The following is a 15,818-nucleotide window of genomic DNA, read 5'->3' on the forward strand; positions in this document are numbered from 1 at the left end:
AAGAAGAAGAAGAAGAAGAAGAAGAAGAAGAAGAAGAAGAAGAAGAAGAAGAAGAAGAAGAAGAAGAAGAAGAAGAAGAAGAAGAAGAAGAAGAAAACAGAAGAGAAACAAAACAGGGACAGAGGAGAATGAGGAACAACAGGGCAAGCGGTGAGGAGTTTGAAGGCTATCCATACGAGATGGTGACATGTCCGCCATGAGCATCGAACAGCGTGCCAGCCTCCCTCACAGCTTGGCCCTTCCTAGAGCCTCAATCACCTCTTTTGCTCCTCGTTCGCCAGATCGCAACGCACCGTCCATATACCCTTTCCATTCATAGGCAGTCTCGGTCCCCACGAAATGGACTTTCCCATGCGTCGTCCTCAGAGCATGGCTGTACTTTGTCATGATTCCCGGTGGCGCAGCCGGACATGGACAGCCTTGCGCCCACTGATCACTTGCCCACTCGTGTTCTGTGACCGCGACTGGCTCTGGGACGTCGACATAGGGTCCGAAGACACGCTTGATGTGGGCCAAGATCGCGCTGAACCTCTCCTGTTGCGAAAGGAGAGAACCCTTCCGACCGAAATCACCATTGGTAAAGCACGTCAGGGAGAATTGCCCTTTCTCGTCGTTGCTGGAGTCGCGGCAAGTGGTGATAGGACCGATGAAGGACATGATGGCTCCGGACAAGCCTTTCTTGCGCCACCAAGGCTCCGAGTACATGACCAAGACCTTCAGCGTATATCCATGCACGTTGTTGTTTCCGAGCTCGACCTTGGCAGCAGGTAAGGGAGGGTCGAAGGCGATCTCTTTATACAGAACCGTTGGCACAGAGACGATGACTCGTTGGCACCTGAAGTCTCCCCGGCCCGCCGAGACGTAGATTCCATTTGGATTTTGTGATATGCGCCGAACAGGTGAGTTCAGGACGATTGAATCTGGCTCCATCAAACTTGACAGACCGAGTGACAATGACTGGGTTCCTGTCCGCCCAAAATGTAAGTGCATCACTCAACCGATTTCATCACATCGGCTTTGCTCACCTCTCATGAACCGAAGATACTGCCCGCCATGTTTGAAATCGGATCTCATCTGGAGCAAACCACCGCCACTCTTGCAGTAGTCCAAGAAATAGAGCGCACTTAGCTCAGACGGTTCCAGCCCCAGCATTGCCCTCGTCCACAGCGTCACAGTCGCAAGCGCGGTCTCGGATTTGGTCTCCGACTGACACCATTCTTCCAAGGTGACGTTGTCAAACCGTCCGCTTGAACCAACCGGGTCCCGAATATCCACCTGCTGACACAGCTTCTCAAAAAATTCGCGGATGTACACCATGCTCTCAATCCCCTTCGGCTCGGGCGCGTTGGTTGGAGTTCCGCCGTAGGGAAACAGTCCTGTACCGCCGCTGAGATCCTCCTGAATGATATCGCCGACAGTGTTTTGGACCACGAGCTCCAGACCAAGCGACTTTGCCAGAGCGTACGCCTTGGCTTGATTCGTGTCGTTGATCCAAGCGGCACCGACGTCAATGAATTTCTCCTGGCCCAACGGATCGACGGACCAGGTCTTTCCACCGACGCGATCTCGAGCCTCGACAACCACGCACGACACCCCGGCCTTTTGCAGGTCATAGGCTGCCTGCAGACCGCTCAAACCAGCGCCCACGACGACCACTTCCACGGTCCTGAGAGGCTCCTGCCTGACAGCAGCATAGGCCTCAATCTCGAATTTAAAGTCGGGATCCGCCAGGGCGGGGACGGGCACCAGCGTCGTCGCAGGCCGATGCCCGTTCAAGAATGCCTTCAGGTGCTTCGCATGACGACGGTTCGCGGGGTCGTAGTCGACAATGTAGTAGACCAGCTTGAACACGTCCGTGACTTTGGCGCCGGCGGCCTCGAGGCAGCGGCCTAGGTTTTTCATGGCCAGTGCGATCTGCTCGTCGATGTCCTTGGGCACGACCCGGTTGTGGTCGGCGCCGACCTGCCCGGCCGTCGCGACGATGCGGCATGGTCCGCTGGAGGAAGCGACGTGCGAGAAGATCGGGCGAGAATCGAATGTCCTGTGGGGATCGAGTGTTTGCACGCTCGGCGCAGTCTTGGGGTCAGGAGCCATACTCCGCGATTTGATTGACGAGACAGTCCCTTTGCTTCTTTCTCGTTTCGTTTTTCTTCTCTCAGTGGTCCTTGGGATCAACACTTCTTTTATTGGATTGGCTTCTTTCGTTTCCTTTTCTTGCTGCGACAGAAACCCTCCGCTTGAACCGCACCGAGGCCTTGGATATGTATTATATAATTGGTGATCCTCGGATTTCGACGGCCGTCGTGGAGCAGCTTGTTCGACTGCTCTCTGACTTGTTTGCTTGCCCGCTTGTCTGCCTGTGTGTCCGCCCCCAGCAGCAGCTATGTATATGTATGGATGTATGCACGTATATACGCAAGTACGATTCCGGATTCAAGCCCGGCCGTCTTTTCTTTCAGAGTCACATTCACGCGCCCGCTTCACCGCCGGCTGAAGCCCCTCCTGTTACGAGGTACGGGGGAATAATACGCTCGACCTGTGCGGAGATGTGCATCCAAGCCCTATTGTTGACTAGTGAAAAGAGGAGGATGAGGAGGGCGGCCCTCCATCTCCGGTGGAATATCTGCGCGCCCTGGTAATCCTATTGAATCACACGCAAGCGCCTGATCGGGCAAGAGAGTTCGGCGGCGGCGATTGGTCAGCCTGGGCGCATTCAGCTGTACCCAGAAGCGCGGTGATGGGCGGAGGACGACGAAAGTCTGCCGTTTCGGGACGTGTTGCGCGGAACAAAGCGTGATATGCATGCTTAGAGCAGCCGGTGAGCACGTATGCATGTATGTACGTATACGATCTCCGAAATTCATACACTGTGCTTTCTGAGACGGAGGTTCTCCAGAATGGCACACCAGGAGAGGGGGGGCGCCCAATGTCCACTCGAGTTATGGAAAGGTCTAAGCAATTGTAGACGAGGCTAGTATTGCAAATTTTGTATGTCCCATCCGTGACTCTCCACGGATCAGAAATCCGGCACCGGCGAGAATTTAGTGCAATGAAACGGACAGCCTTAGGGATAGTGATCTGTGTCACCCGTTGCAGACTTGGTCGATCGCCTCCGCCACCGCTATGAGTTCTTCGTCGCTGAATTGCGGCCGCACCAGCTGTATCGTGATGGGCTGGTTCTTCCAGCGTTCGGGGTCATCTGTTCAAAGCAAAAAAACAAAAAAAAGAGTCGTGAGAACCGGGAATGCGCATAATCAACCTTTTTCGGGTGAGTTGGGGGTGGGATGTTAAAACTTACAAATTTCCCAGTTCATCCTGTCAAAGACATTGTCCTTCGGCACGTAAGCGGCGTCCTTCTTATCCTTGTCCAGATCGACGCGCATCTTCTTCAATGGGAGGACAATGCTCGGATAGTCGAGGAGGTTCCAGAGGCTGAAGTACCCCCACCAGACCGGAAAGCCGTGTGGGAAGCTCGCAGAGGGGGCACAGGGACAGATCAAGCAGTCGATTGGACGGCCGGTGCTTGTTTCGGACTTTGTGTTGTACCATGCCTCTGCGAACTGGTATTTCCATTCTGCCTGTTGCGTGTTGAGCTGAGGGGGGTTTATTATCAGCTGTGGTTCGGGATGGTTGTAGAGCAATAAATGACCAAAAAATGATGGGTTGATAATACCTTGAACAATTCCGGCACGGTCAAGGCTTTGATATTAAAGGTCTCCAGATACCACTTGAATGTGGGATAAAGTGGTTCCCCAGACGATGCGACCAGATCAATAGTCTCCTTTGCCCCGGTCTGGAACCATAATCGCCACTGTTGACGCGTCAGTGGACAGTATATCGTAGAACACAGACGCAGAAACATACGGTGGCTTGTGCGACTTCCCAGCAATCAAATGGTGGTTTGAATTCGATCACTACCCCCAGTCAGAAGGGCTGGTGTGATATGACAAGACGTCATTGAGTTCATACCTTCGTGGCCGGCGGCTCGCAAGTTTTCCGCAGTCTCTTGTAGCGCTCTTGCAATTGGCGGTTGTGGAGTCACGCACCCATCTGTTGCCAACAATCCAACGCAGAGTCTCTCTTTATTCGCAGGGAGTTGCTTCCAAGGCATTCGCACAGCAGTGGGTTCAAATGGCAGGCCGTAATGAGTGAGTAGGATCTCGGCTGCGAGCTTGACATCAGCCATGCTGTGACAGTTCGGCCCTGAAGAGACCTTGATAGAGATCTGTCCCGGCGCCGCTGTTCCCATGCCCCTTTTTGCTGTCCTTTCGGCAGTGGGTCTCATAGCGTAAAGTCCATTAAAGGTCCCTGGTGCACGAATACTGCCACCGATGTCGGTTGATGGGCAAAACGGCGCTCCTCTCATGGCCACCAGGCTTCCATCCCCGCCGGAAGAGCCGCCAGCAGAGAAATTCCTGTTGAACGGGTTCATTGTGCGACCCCAAAGATTGCTCCATGTTTCCAGGAACATCCCGGTCTGCGGCATCGTCGTCCGAACGAAGAAGACAGCTGTTACAGTTATAGAAAAAAGTATTAGCAGTCATTCACTAATATGTGCAGCTGAGTCGGAATGTTCACCTCCGGCATTCCTTAACATTTGCACAATCGATGCATCAAACGTGCACCTGTTGTCGTTCCATGCCACGTAGCCCATGGTCAGGTTCTTATCTTTCATGTGAAAGATGTCCTTGATGCCCACAGGCAATCCATGCAGAGGCCCAACTGGTGTACCAGTCTTGGCCAGGAGATCGTCCAGTTCTTTTGCTCGTGCTAGAGCCTCTTCGGGGAAGAAAGCTGTCAGGCAGTTTACCTAGAGTAGTCGTCAACAACAGACCTCAAACCGCATCAGCAGCATCAGGCTCGAGATTTAGTCGATCATGTTTGAAGCCAGCCTCCACAGCACTTACACACTGATGCGCAATCGCCGCTCTTGCGCAGAAGGCTTCAGTTACCTCTACAGAGGACAATCGCGCATCTTTCAGTTGGGCTACGAGCTCGCTGGCCGTCTGCTCTGTGATCGAGAGCTGTTTCTCCGTGAGCAGTCCACACGTCCTCGGAATCGCACGAACGTCTGTCACAGAAGGATCGACGGACTCGGGCAGACGCCATCTCGAGGGTATTGAGTTCAAAAGATTTGCCTGGGCATTTGACGCGATGACTTGCCAGTTTTCAGCCATTATGATGTCGGGGGAAGACGGAGTGCTCGCACTTAGGCAAACTGAGTTCAAACCTTTTGAAAGAAGCGCTGATGCGTTGTCTTCAGAACACAGCTCATCTTTTAAGTCCTGTCCGTGCATAGGAGTAGCAGAAAACGACAAATAGCAGGTGTACTTCAATGCGGGGACGCGTTCTAATCAGCCACCGGATATCGATTATCGCGGATATCCGCCTTCGCAAGCGCATCTGCACAGTGGTTGTCGTGCGCAAATGGGGTTGTAGGAGTGTGTGGCCCGTCATCTTGTTGAAAGGGGACAAGTCGCAAGGCCATGAGGGGTGGATGAAGGTCTTGCAGGGGATGGATGATAAAGGGAAACGTCTCGAGGTCTGTTGCCTCGGGTCTGGGCTGGGGGTCGGATCAATATCTATCCGTGTTCGTGATTTCTGTCAAAATACATAGCTACTCCATAATAGATTACTCGTCTCGTCGTGAATAAAAAACTTATCAGCCAAATGCGGCTGAAGCATAGAGGGTGAGCAGAGGCTGCTTTGATCTGAGATTTGATCGAGCCTCATTCAGCATATTTGAAACGCAGGAAGCTAATCTGGTTGCGCTGCATTAGTTGTATCCTCTTTTGGTCAATTCGGAGGTGAAAGGCAAGAGGAGACGATGGCCGCAATGGCTTAATTGGGCCTGTACTGTAAGTCTATCGGGGCATGGAGATACAGGATGACATGTCAAGCACTCCACCTTCGCAATGTCTCGTCCTCCTCCAGTGCCCGCATATCTCGCTCATTCAGCATGATAGCAACCTCGATTCTCTCCATAGCCTGCCTATCTAAAGTATCCTCCGGCCTACGTCTCGGTAAGCCAAGTACCATACCGTCAATATAAGGCAAATATGGGATCCTGGCGAAGCGCGGCTTGCCCCCTAAACTGGGCCCGAAGTCGCAATCGTACATCCCTAAGTTTGCCCAGCTTGTATATCCCAGGTCCAAATGGAACGAGTTCCACCCGGGCCCGACATCTTCAACGTCGGCGAGTTGATCGGCAAACGCCACAACCTCGCCGACATGGGTGGCAGTCACCGCGGATGTCGCTGCGGCAATGGCGCTGATAACTGGTGCCATGAGCGATAGCTCGGCGGCGGCAGGGTTGGCCATGGCATTTCCAGCGATGCTTTCTAGCATGGTAGCAGGAAACTCGACCACCTTGAGCATAGTCACATTGCCCAAGTATGACCTGTTCGACACGGCGGGTCTGACCCTCGAGCGCGCATTAATGGCAAAGCCAAGCTTCGAGGTGGCAGAGCCTGCCACAGTTGCGAGGCCATCGTGGCGCATGCGTTCGAGCCGAATACGCGTGATGGAGAGCCACAGGGCAGCGCCCAAGATATTGTTGACCGTTAGGAACTTGGCCTGGACCGAACTGCTCATGGCCTTCTTCGCCTCCTGCAACTTGGCACTTGAAAAGGCAAAGATCTTCGCGGCACATTTGACTGGGTGGCCAGAGACATTGGTCGGCACAGACGACGGAGCCGAGCTCAGAGATCGAAGGCTATATTCCGGATGTCGAAGGAGAAGCTCCTCAAGTGTAGCTTTCGGCTCGGTCCTGGCGAAATCACCGCTGGCATCCCGTAGCCAGGACTCCCTGTAGTAGAGTTCTCCGGGATCGAACGACGTCTTGTCATCGGCACGTTTCGGCTCGTCTCTCATGCAGTCACCCCAAAGCTTGAGGAACATGCCCATTCCTGCCCCGTCCATGACGACGTGATGAGCGCACAGACATAGTATGAGCCCCCCTCCCAGGCGTGTAGCTCCGATCACGAGGACCGGGGCTCTTGTCCCCGGGATCTGGTAGTTGATGAACGCTGGTACAGGGCTGAGGCGCTCTTGGAAGACCGAGAGCGGCGCATTGTCCATCTTCAGCGCCTCGAAACTTGGTAGGGACTCTGGAGCGGGTGTCTCGACCAGGGCTGGCGGCGGGTCCAGAGACGACCATGATAGCGACAGCTGGTTGCGCGGATGGCCGCCGTCCAGCGACTTATGAACAGAGCCCCTGAGAAATGGAAGGAGGGAGGTGGCCTTGACTAAGCTCTCGTTCAGCTTTCTCACGGCGCTCTCATATTGGTCTGTTTCGTAGACAAGAAACATGGTGGTGTATATCCTTGGCATCAGCTGGTCGACTGGAGACAGCCTGCAGGACCCATCATGATATGACTGCGACATATCAGCGGGATTGTGCAACTGAATGAAATGGGCTTCAAGGTTCAGATGGACTGGTTTGTCAAGGACAATGGAGGCACATTCGATGGACAGGACGCAGTCCGGTCTATTTCTATGTTTTCGACATCCGATATTTGTCGGGACTAATCGCGTTCTGTCCCCATTTGCGGAGTACCTACGTACTCATCCTAGGCTGAAAACGTTGAGCATCACTTGCATCCGGGGCCGAGAAGAAATGATATGGGTCAGAATTCGAGCAGGCAGCAGGAACTAATACTCCCTGGCATAAAAGGCATGAAGCAACGGCGCCTATTCACCTCAGCGTCAGTGCAACAAGGGGCGCCCGTAACCTCGAAAGTCTTATGGACACTGTTTGGAGACATGACGAATTGGTCCAGGCATCATTTATAAATTGGGGGAATGTTTGCGTGGCCGATGTTAGTTAAAGCTTGGCTACCAAGTCCATGGTGAGCGCGGCTGAGCCGAGGGCCGGGACCTAATCTGGCTCCGTTTACCCAAATAATACCTAGATTACTCGAGAGCAAAAAACCTAATTCCTACATCAGTTTGATCCTAGAGGGTGAGCGGAGGCCGCTGTAGCCGGGGCTTCTACTGAGCCATTAGCCGACTGTCCCTGAGTGCTCCCGGAGTGCCCCTCTGAGCACCCTCCCTAAGTACTCTCTAAGTAATACACCGGAGACCAAACCAGGCCCATATTAATGGGTTACACTTACTTCTCGGCGAGGTTTTGTTTCAGACGGGCGTTAGGGAACCCAGGAGACTACCTGCCCTTAACGCTGCTGCCTAAATTCTTGTAAGGACGGGCTATAATTATATAGGATCAAGAATATGTATTGTCATGCAGGGACTGACACAATCCTGTAAGGGCTTTTTTGAGGATCACCATCTGACACTACGCCGCCTTCTAAGTTTGAATGCTACATTAGCTATATAGAGCGGCGGACAATAAATACGGTGGCTCATCTAGCACTACTGGGTAGATAGTAGTGTGTACTGATCGACTTCGATACAGGTTTAATGATGGGGCCAACATTTCCGTTGCAGGTTGGAGGTGCGAAATTACTATTATTATTAATTACCAGGGTTGGGCATTTCGCTTCCGCATTGGGACAGTTACCCAGAACGGCATGGTCTACGCTTCGCAGATCTGTGCCCTTGACAAAGCACATTGCATCCAGATCTGTCCATCCCAACGCAGACATATTGAATTCGCAGCATCAGGCCACGTAAACAGGCTGAAAAGAGTCGGGAATCTCTTGCCCAGTTTGAAATTCGAGCCTCTACGAGCGCGGCGGTGGACTATTTGCCAAGGCCCACTCGCCTACCCTTTCAACGTTGACTTGGTCGCTCCGATCCTTCGAGCGGATTTCGATCCATAAAACCTGAGAGCTACATAAGATGATAAGACGCCCCAACAGCTGGAAGGTTGCAGGTTATCGAAACTCCGTCAACTGCATGTGATACCACTCTCAATGGCGAGTCATATCCGCGATGGCAATCCGGCGCCCCCCACAAACCCGACACCATGCGTCTCTTCTCCGCGCTACCGATCAATGAAAGACATTGATGTGGTGGTGGTAGGTGCAGGGCTCAGTGGTCTGCAGGCTGCCACCGATGTGCAGAATGCTGGCCTTTCCTGCGTCGTGCTTGAAGCCAAAGACCGTGTAGGCGGCAAAACACTCTCGACTACGGTCGAGCATGGTCCTGGCGTGCTGGATCTGGGAGCTGCTTGGATCAATGATCGAACACAGCACAAGATGTACGCTCTTTTCAAGAAATTCGGACTCGACCCAATCATCCAGCGGATGGAAGGAGACGAAGTATTTCGCATGAGCGCCAAGGACCCTTCGTTCAGGACACAATGGCCAGGTTTGCCGGCTGTGGAGGAAGTGCAACGGGCGATGTTCGACAAGATTGCCAATAATATGGACGCGGATTGCAAGTCAATCGACCTCCACGATTCCACTGCAAACAGCCACGTCAAAGACATTTCGCTCGGGGAATACTTCCGTCAAAAAGGCACAGATGGATTTGCCCTTGGATTTTGGACTGCTTGGATTCACGACTTGACCGGCACTGACCCTAACGACATTGGACTGGTCTATTGGCTAGATTATGTTAAGAGCGCCGGCGGCATTGAAAGTCTGTTGAGTGACGGGCCGAATGGTGCGCAGTATATGACGAACAGACACGGTATGCTCATTTTTTTCTGATTAGCGGAAAAGATCATGTACAGAGGCTAACAATAGATGTGACAGGAAACCAAACAATCTCCAAGCGCCTAGCGGAGAATCTCAAACCAAGCAGCGTATATCTGAATTGTCCTGTCAATGGCATCGTCCAGACGAGCACCGGAGCAATCATCGAAACCTTGTTCGGGGAAGCCTTTCGCGCTCGGAAAGTCCTCGTCTCCGTCCCAACACCTTTATATCGCCACATCAAGTTTTCGCCACCTCTACCGGCAGACAAGCAAGAGTACGCGGACTCCGTCCACCTTGGGCCGTATTGCAAATGTATCTTGATCTATTCAAGCCCCTGGTGGCGCGAGGCAGGCTTGAACGGATCGTTCATCGATCTGTCAGGCCCTGTAGTGTTCTCGCGTGACGTGTCGTCAGATGCGGACGAGATGTATGCTATCTCGTGTCTCATCGGTGGCGGGTATGCTCATGAATGGTCGCGGCTGCCCGTGTCCCGTCGGGTCAGCGCTGTCAAGGACCAGTTGGCAACTATGATAGGCCCCGAGCACGGAGAGAGGGTCTACGACACGATCCAAACCATCGAAAAAGCCTGGGCTAAAGAGCCGTTCATCGAGGGAGTCCCGTGCCCGATGCCGGCCCCTGGTGGCATCTGGCCGCGGCTGGGGAACGCACTGCGAAGGCCTTTTGGGAATGTGCATTTTATCGGCACGGAGACCGCCATTGAATGGAAGGGGTATATGGAGGGTGCGGTTCGTGCTGGTGAGCGAGGCGCTATTGAAGTGGTTGCGGATCTCCAGGCTGCAGACGGGAGAAGGCTGCTGTGAGACAGAACGAATACATAGTATCAGGCTTGCGAGATCGCCACCAAGTTAGCCGTCGTCGTCGTGGGTGTCCAGTTTGATTGCCCGCGCCAACGGCGCCATTTGCATCCGCAAATTGCTCAGTTCGCTTTGTACGTTTTGGGCTTGATATCGTAGTTTGGTATCATCTATTTGTTTTGCGTGAAAGACACAAACCACTCCTTGGAGGCAGACGAGATGGTGCCAAAACACGTCGAGGTAAGAGATTCTGGCACATGACTTGGTGGAGCAGCGCATGGAGAATGATGCAGACCTCGAGCCAAGACGTTTGTTACAGGCTGCAGCGGAAGCACGGTGCTGAGAGTGATTGATTGATGGCTAAGGTCTATGAGCTGCTCGGTCCCAGAGTCGAGCGAGCTTTTCACAATTGGAACTTAACTTTTGATATTACTCCTTTCATCAGGATTCCGAGCGCGTAGGGTGAAATACAGACAGGCCGTGCTTTTGCAGCAAAAAATATTGAGATTAGTGACCGTCACCTTCCTCATGAGGCAAGCCACTTTGGCGCCCAAGGCGAGATGTGTATATGATACGTTGGAAGAAGTCTGGACATCCCAAATGTCTGGATGGCGGTACCAGTGCACACAGGATCAGATCAGTATAGAGAGGTTAGCCAAAGCAAATCCGCATCTGGAGCGAGTGCCGCGACTCGGTTGAGCCCTTCTTGTCCACTATTTGGCCCCACCACACATATTCGGGGCCGTGGTCCTTTTGGGCTGTCCAGACTTCTTCGAGCAGTGGAATCATGGCGCCAAACATGTAGTATCGAGTCCGTTCATTCCACAAAGAGCATAGCACTCTGATCTTATTCTGGGCGGAGAGATCTGTCAATTCGCAACCTGCAAAGAAAAGGGGCAGTAGAGCCTGTCTGGCAACAAATTGGTCGTCGCGGCATGCACAGGCGTGATCCATGATGACTCTGGCGCGGTTGATTACCCGCATAGGAGGTGTGTCGCCCGGTTCCCACCGAAAGACACGGTAGATGTAGAGGAGAAGACCATTCCGCCATGCTTCGGAACAATGCATGCAATCCATGTCTTGATGCATACTCTCTTCATTGTCAAACGCTGTGTCGGACGGCGTATGACTCCAAGCTTCGAGCGACTGCTCGATCTCTGAGACGAGGCTGCTGTCGAACACAACCCAGCGCATCGACGCAGATTTCTGCTTTTCTGCTGCCACGTGTGCTAATTGGATTAGCGAGACCACGAGGCTTTGTGGACAGCCGCACAATCCGAAAAACGTCCAGCTTCGATCGTCACAGCAAGCCAGAACTGACTCGAAATATTCGTACGGAAAGACACATGGCGTTCTGTTGACCAAGCTTATCACGGCATCCCACCTGGAGAATCGATCGTCAGCCGCAGTACGACAAGGATGTGGAGGACGCTTAGAGTTTTCAACACACCACGTGAGGAGTGCCACCTGAACCACAGTTCTAGGATTCTTAGTCCACGCTACTGTGCCGCCACCGATTTCCAGAATGCTGTATGCGCCAGTCAGGTGCGCCGTCCAGCTTCCGAGGAGGGAATAGGCTTCCTGCCGTGACTCGTTAGTCTAGCTACTCGGTGCGCAGTAGGGCTACTCACATCCAGCGAGAACAAGATCACAATGGTGTCGAGCAAGGAAGAGCTCATCGGGGCGACGCTGTCACTGTTGAGAGCCCGACGGAACAATTGGAGCGCGATTCGACCGTGATCAAGGACTGTTTCCGAAAGCTGATCTCCGTTGCCACTCGAAGACGAATTGTCGATATGATGACACGACAAGGCTAGCACGGCATGCAGCAAGTATCCAGACCTTTGCACAGCCGCCGTGCGGTAGCGGAACGGATTCAAGGGCAAGTCCAACGTCAATGGGATGACACAGAACTCGTTATTGTCTGGCTCTCGTCAATGTGGATTTAGTAGAATAGCAAGAAGCGCTAGATATACGCACATCGTTCGAATATAGGTTCCAGCCGCTGGAACTGACCGTGGTATAGGACGCTTGGGGGCATGGTGTGAAGGAAATGGGATGACGATGCCTGTAGGTCTCTGTATGTTGAAGTAGATGGGCCACCCGAGAACGGTAGACTCGGGACGCCATCAAAAACGTCAAGCTCGTCTGAAATAACGGGCAGCATGGCCTGATAGCTCAAGTGCTCCTTGGGCGGTGTCGCACAGTGGCTCTGTTCTTCAGCATTGTTGGAACCAGATTGCGACTCCGCGCTTGCATCCATCTTGTTCGGATACCAGGGTGTCTGGTCCACATCGAAGAAAGTTGATTCATCGAGATTTGAAAGCTCTGGTTGGTCCGTGTCGTCGTGGTCTTTACGTGCTCCCTCTTCTGCCGGGCCTGTCCAGCTTTTAATCAGTTTCAACCCGCCACCACCCACGACTATCCTCGGAAGGGGAGGAGAAAGGAGGGAGGAGACTGACTCGGACAGAGGAGGGCGGTTCTGGGCTTTGATGGCAAATAGAGCCCGGCGTTGCTGGCAGCCCGTGCTGGTGGGTGAGATGTCGATGTGAGAGCCGACCCATTATCTTCTGTCAAATCTGCCGGATGCTCGTTGATGAACTCGAACTGACGTGCAACCGACGAGTCTGCGGATGCGTGCCAACGTAACCTGCGCGTGATGGACTTCTTGACGGGCTTTCTGTGAGTAGAGAACCCTGGCTGCCAGGACAGCTGCATTGCAAACCCGCCACAGATCTTGCCTGACCTCTGGCAATTCTCGCAGCGGGGCCATGCTTTGTCGCATTTCCGCCGCCGTGCCACGCATGTATGGCAGTCATTTCTGGCCAGTCTTGGTGGGCGACCTTTGCGAGATGTTGAAGGGCCATAATCCATCACGGTGTCGATCAGCGCAGGAAAGATGAGGTTATCGCGGGCTCTGGAAGCGAAACCTCTCAGGCGCTAGGCAGCGTGTGGCCTTGGCGACGAGCAGCGGGCCAGCGGGCAATCAGGGTCAGAGTCATGCCTACCCAGTACTGGGTACCCAGTGGCCGCTGCACTGAATGACAGTTGGCCGGGGCGACGCGGGCACAGGCACCGAACAGGCCATTACGACGAAAGCTGGGCTTGACTCTCAACAGGAAGCAGCCCTGGGTGAGGACTGATTAATTTGCTTTAGGCTCAAAACTATCGACGTTGACTCGACCTTGGTCGTCGGCAATATTGTGCAATCCCTTTCGATCACCATTGTCGCCAATGGCCAAGGATGTCTAAAAAAAAAAAAAAAAAAGAAAGCTCTTCAAACGAATGAATTCGCTGAGTTCCAGTGTTGTGCAAAGCCCAGGACATCACGGTTGGGGTTTGACACTCAAGTCCGAACATGATTCTCACTCCCTCTTCACCAGTTTGTGGCCCTGTTCGTGGACGGACCCTTCAAGCTCAACCCCCGAAATTGTTGACATATGTTCGGAGTGTCGATGATGGAGAATCTCATGGTGAATTTGATTCTGTAGCTGAAGGTTCACTTTGGGACCTTTATATACATGTCGTTGCCACAAATACCAGGCTATAAGAATATAGGCAGTGATGGCAACGATCACCACGCTTTAGACATGTCAGAAGATCGAATCAACCAGGATTCCTTGTACGCGTCCACCAGGCAATCAAGAGAGAGAATGCTACAGGAAAAGGCCACACTCACCTCACCCAGTTCATGTTCGTAGTCGTGACCGGCCTCGTGATAGGGATGCAGGCTACCACGTCCAGAAAGAGACACCACACACATGCAACTATGTTGACGACGATGCCCCATTTCCCTAGGTTGAGATGCCTTTCGGGGAGAACTACGGCACGCCCTCTCCAGGCAAGGATTCCCTGAGGAATCACGTAGGATGTCATCATGAAGACGATATTGGCGCCCACCATAGATGCAAAGGCGGTTGATGATCCAAGAAAAATTAGGCCGTATAACTAAGATTTCGTCAGCGTCGAATCTAGACGTTAGTCGCCGGGATATACTCGCCATGGTGAAGACAGCGGAGAGAACGGCTGCATTCAGAGGCATCTGGAAGCGAGGGGACACCTGAGACCACCAACGAGATCCAGGAAAGGCATTGTCTCGCGATGCCGCCCAAATCTGACGACTGGAGCCGGCGATATTGGCAGTTGCACAGCCAAACATACACAGTGCGAAGGCCGCCAGAAGCGCAATTGTCGCAGCCTTGCTTCCCGTGGCTTGATAGTAAATCTCGATCAAAGGGAGTCCGCTCGGCGGAGCGATGACTCTTTCCACATCGACAGTGACAAATAGACAAGCAAGCGCAAACGGCCATGCTGGGGAGACGGTCAACCATCAGAAATGTCGGGCAGCATAAGGGAGACTTACTCGTGATTAACCCGATGAACACAGGCATGACCTTTGCTCATTAAGTGGTCAACGTATTTGAGGAAAATAAGAACCACTTACGATGACCTTGGGAACGTTGACCATAGGGTTCGGTATCTCCTCCGCCAGGTGAGCGCCGGCATCAGTGCCCATAAAGCCGTACGCATTGTTCAATAGGCATAATATAAAAAGGAGCCCTTTGTTGTCCCAACCGGTAGAATTGGTGGTGTCTCCGAACACCCAGGAGGCTTTCTGAAAGTTGGGAGCAGCGCAGGCAAGGATTGCGATAATAGTTGCGAGAAGTGATGCCAGTGAAAAGTAGACTGCAACAATCTCAACGGAGCCATCATTTGCTGGGTAGTCACTCGTACTTACGGAAGAATTTAGAAAATAGCGGCACGAATCGACTACCGAATACATTGATTGCCACGGCCAGCCAGAGGACTGCCGTATAAAGAAGCCACTGATGCCATGGGTGAATGGTGTATTCTGGAATGGATATCTTCACCATAGCCAAGATCATTGCCGCGATAAAGTTGGCCACGCTGGCGTTCCCAAGCCACCAGCCAGCTGTACTGACACAGGCAGAACTAAGGGTGTATGAGTGAGGAAATTGACGAATCTGGGGCATAACTCACACATAAGAAGCAAAGGGCGCCCACTCAGGGGCTGCGACGCGAAATGACCAGTAATACTGGGCTCCCGAATTGGGATAAGCAGAAGAGAGCTCTGCCATACCCAGTGACACGATCCAACTCATAGTAGCCGCAATGATGAGCGTCCAAAGTACTCCAGAGGCAGAAAATTCAGCAAGGCCTGTACCAATAGCGCTTCCAAAGCCATTCCAGCTAGCTGTAAGAGCGAAAGAGAGCGAGAGGAGTGATAACAATGAAAATCGTCGCGGCATGGCGCGTTTGTAGCCCTGAGCTTCGAGCTCAAGGTCGTCTGTATTGTTTTCTCTGTGCATGGTGTTTGCTTTGTCCATGCCGTCTTCTGTTGTTATGTTGGACATGGGGGGAGGTAGGACGCCCGCAT

General features: G+C 52.9%; 6 protein-coding genes across 6 annotated transcripts; 1 reads left to right on the forward strand and 5 right to left on the reverse strand.

Moving 5' to 3' along the window:
• Positions 1 to 225: 225 nt before the first annotated feature.
• On the reverse strand, positions 226 to 2,094 carry A1O5_07741 (uncharacterized protein; the record flags this gene model as incomplete). The annotated part of the gene is made up of 2 exons (XM_007748330.1): positions 226 to 965; positions 1,026 to 2,094. 2 exons carry the CDS (start codon positions 2,092 to 2,094, stop codon positions 226 to 228), a joined length of 1,809 nt encoding a protein of 602 aa, XP_007746520.1.
• Positions 2,095 to 3,083: 989 nt separating this feature from the next.
• Positions 3,084 to 5,177, reverse strand: A1O5_07742 (uncharacterized protein; the record flags this gene model as incomplete). The annotated part of the gene is made up of 7 exons (XM_007748331.1): positions 3,084 to 3,199; positions 3,299 to 3,593; positions 3,674 to 3,811; positions 3,865 to 3,914; positions 3,970 to 4,509; positions 4,579 to 4,810; positions 4,908 to 5,177. 7 exons carry the CDS (start codon positions 5,175 to 5,177, stop codon positions 3,084 to 3,086), a joined length of 1,641 nt encoding a protein of 546 aa, XP_007746521.1.
• Positions 5,178 to 5,895: 718 nt separating this feature from the next.
• Positions 5,896 to 7,311, reverse strand: A1O5_07743 (uncharacterized protein; the record flags this gene model as incomplete). Its single annotated transcript, XM_007748332.1, has 1 exon — positions 5,896 to 7,311. The coding sequence occupies one exon, from the start codon at positions 7,309 to 7,311 to the stop codon at positions 5,896 to 5,898; it is 1,416 nt and encodes a 471-aa protein (XP_007746522.1).
• Positions 7,312 to 8,957: 1,646 nt separating this feature from the next.
• On the forward strand, positions 8,958 to 10,426 carry A1O5_07744 (uncharacterized protein; the record flags this gene model as incomplete). Its single annotated transcript, XM_007748333.1, has 2 exons — positions 8,958 to 9,597; positions 9,663 to 10,426. The coding sequence occupies 2 exons, from the start codon at positions 8,958 to 8,960 to the stop codon at positions 10,424 to 10,426; spliced, it is 1,404 nt and encodes a 467-aa protein (XP_007746523.1).
• Positions 10,427 to 11,071: 645 nt separating this feature from the next.
• A1O5_07745 (uncharacterized protein) lies at positions 11,072 to 12,683 on the reverse strand (the record flags this gene model as incomplete). The annotated part of the gene is made up of 4 exons (XM_007748334.1): positions 11,072 to 11,804; positions 11,871 to 12,001; positions 12,052 to 12,344; positions 12,401 to 12,683. The coding sequence occupies 4 exons, from the start codon at positions 12,681 to 12,683 to the stop codon at positions 11,072 to 11,074; spliced, it is 1,440 nt and encodes a 479-aa protein (XP_007746524.1).
• Positions 12,684 to 14,368: 1,685 nt separating this feature from the next.
• On the reverse strand, positions 14,369 to 15,795 carry A1O5_07746 (uncharacterized protein; the record flags this gene model as incomplete). Its single annotated transcript, XM_007748335.1, has 5 exons — positions 14,369 to 14,391; positions 14,417 to 14,731; positions 14,837 to 15,106; positions 15,159 to 15,373; positions 15,422 to 15,795. 5 exons carry the CDS (start codon positions 15,793 to 15,795, stop codon positions 14,369 to 14,371), a joined length of 1,197 nt encoding a protein of 398 aa, XP_007746525.1.
• Positions 15,796 to 15,818: the final 23 nt, after the last annotated feature.

This window comes from Cladophialophora psammophila (genome assembly GCF_000585535.1).
Source record: "Cladophialophora psammophila CBS 110553 chromosome Unknown aczJe-supercont1.12, whole genome shotgun sequence".
NCBI classification, from domain to species: Eukaryota; Fungi; Ascomycota; class Eurotiomycetes; order Chaetothyriales; family Herpotrichiellaceae; genus Cladophialophora; species Cladophialophora psammophila.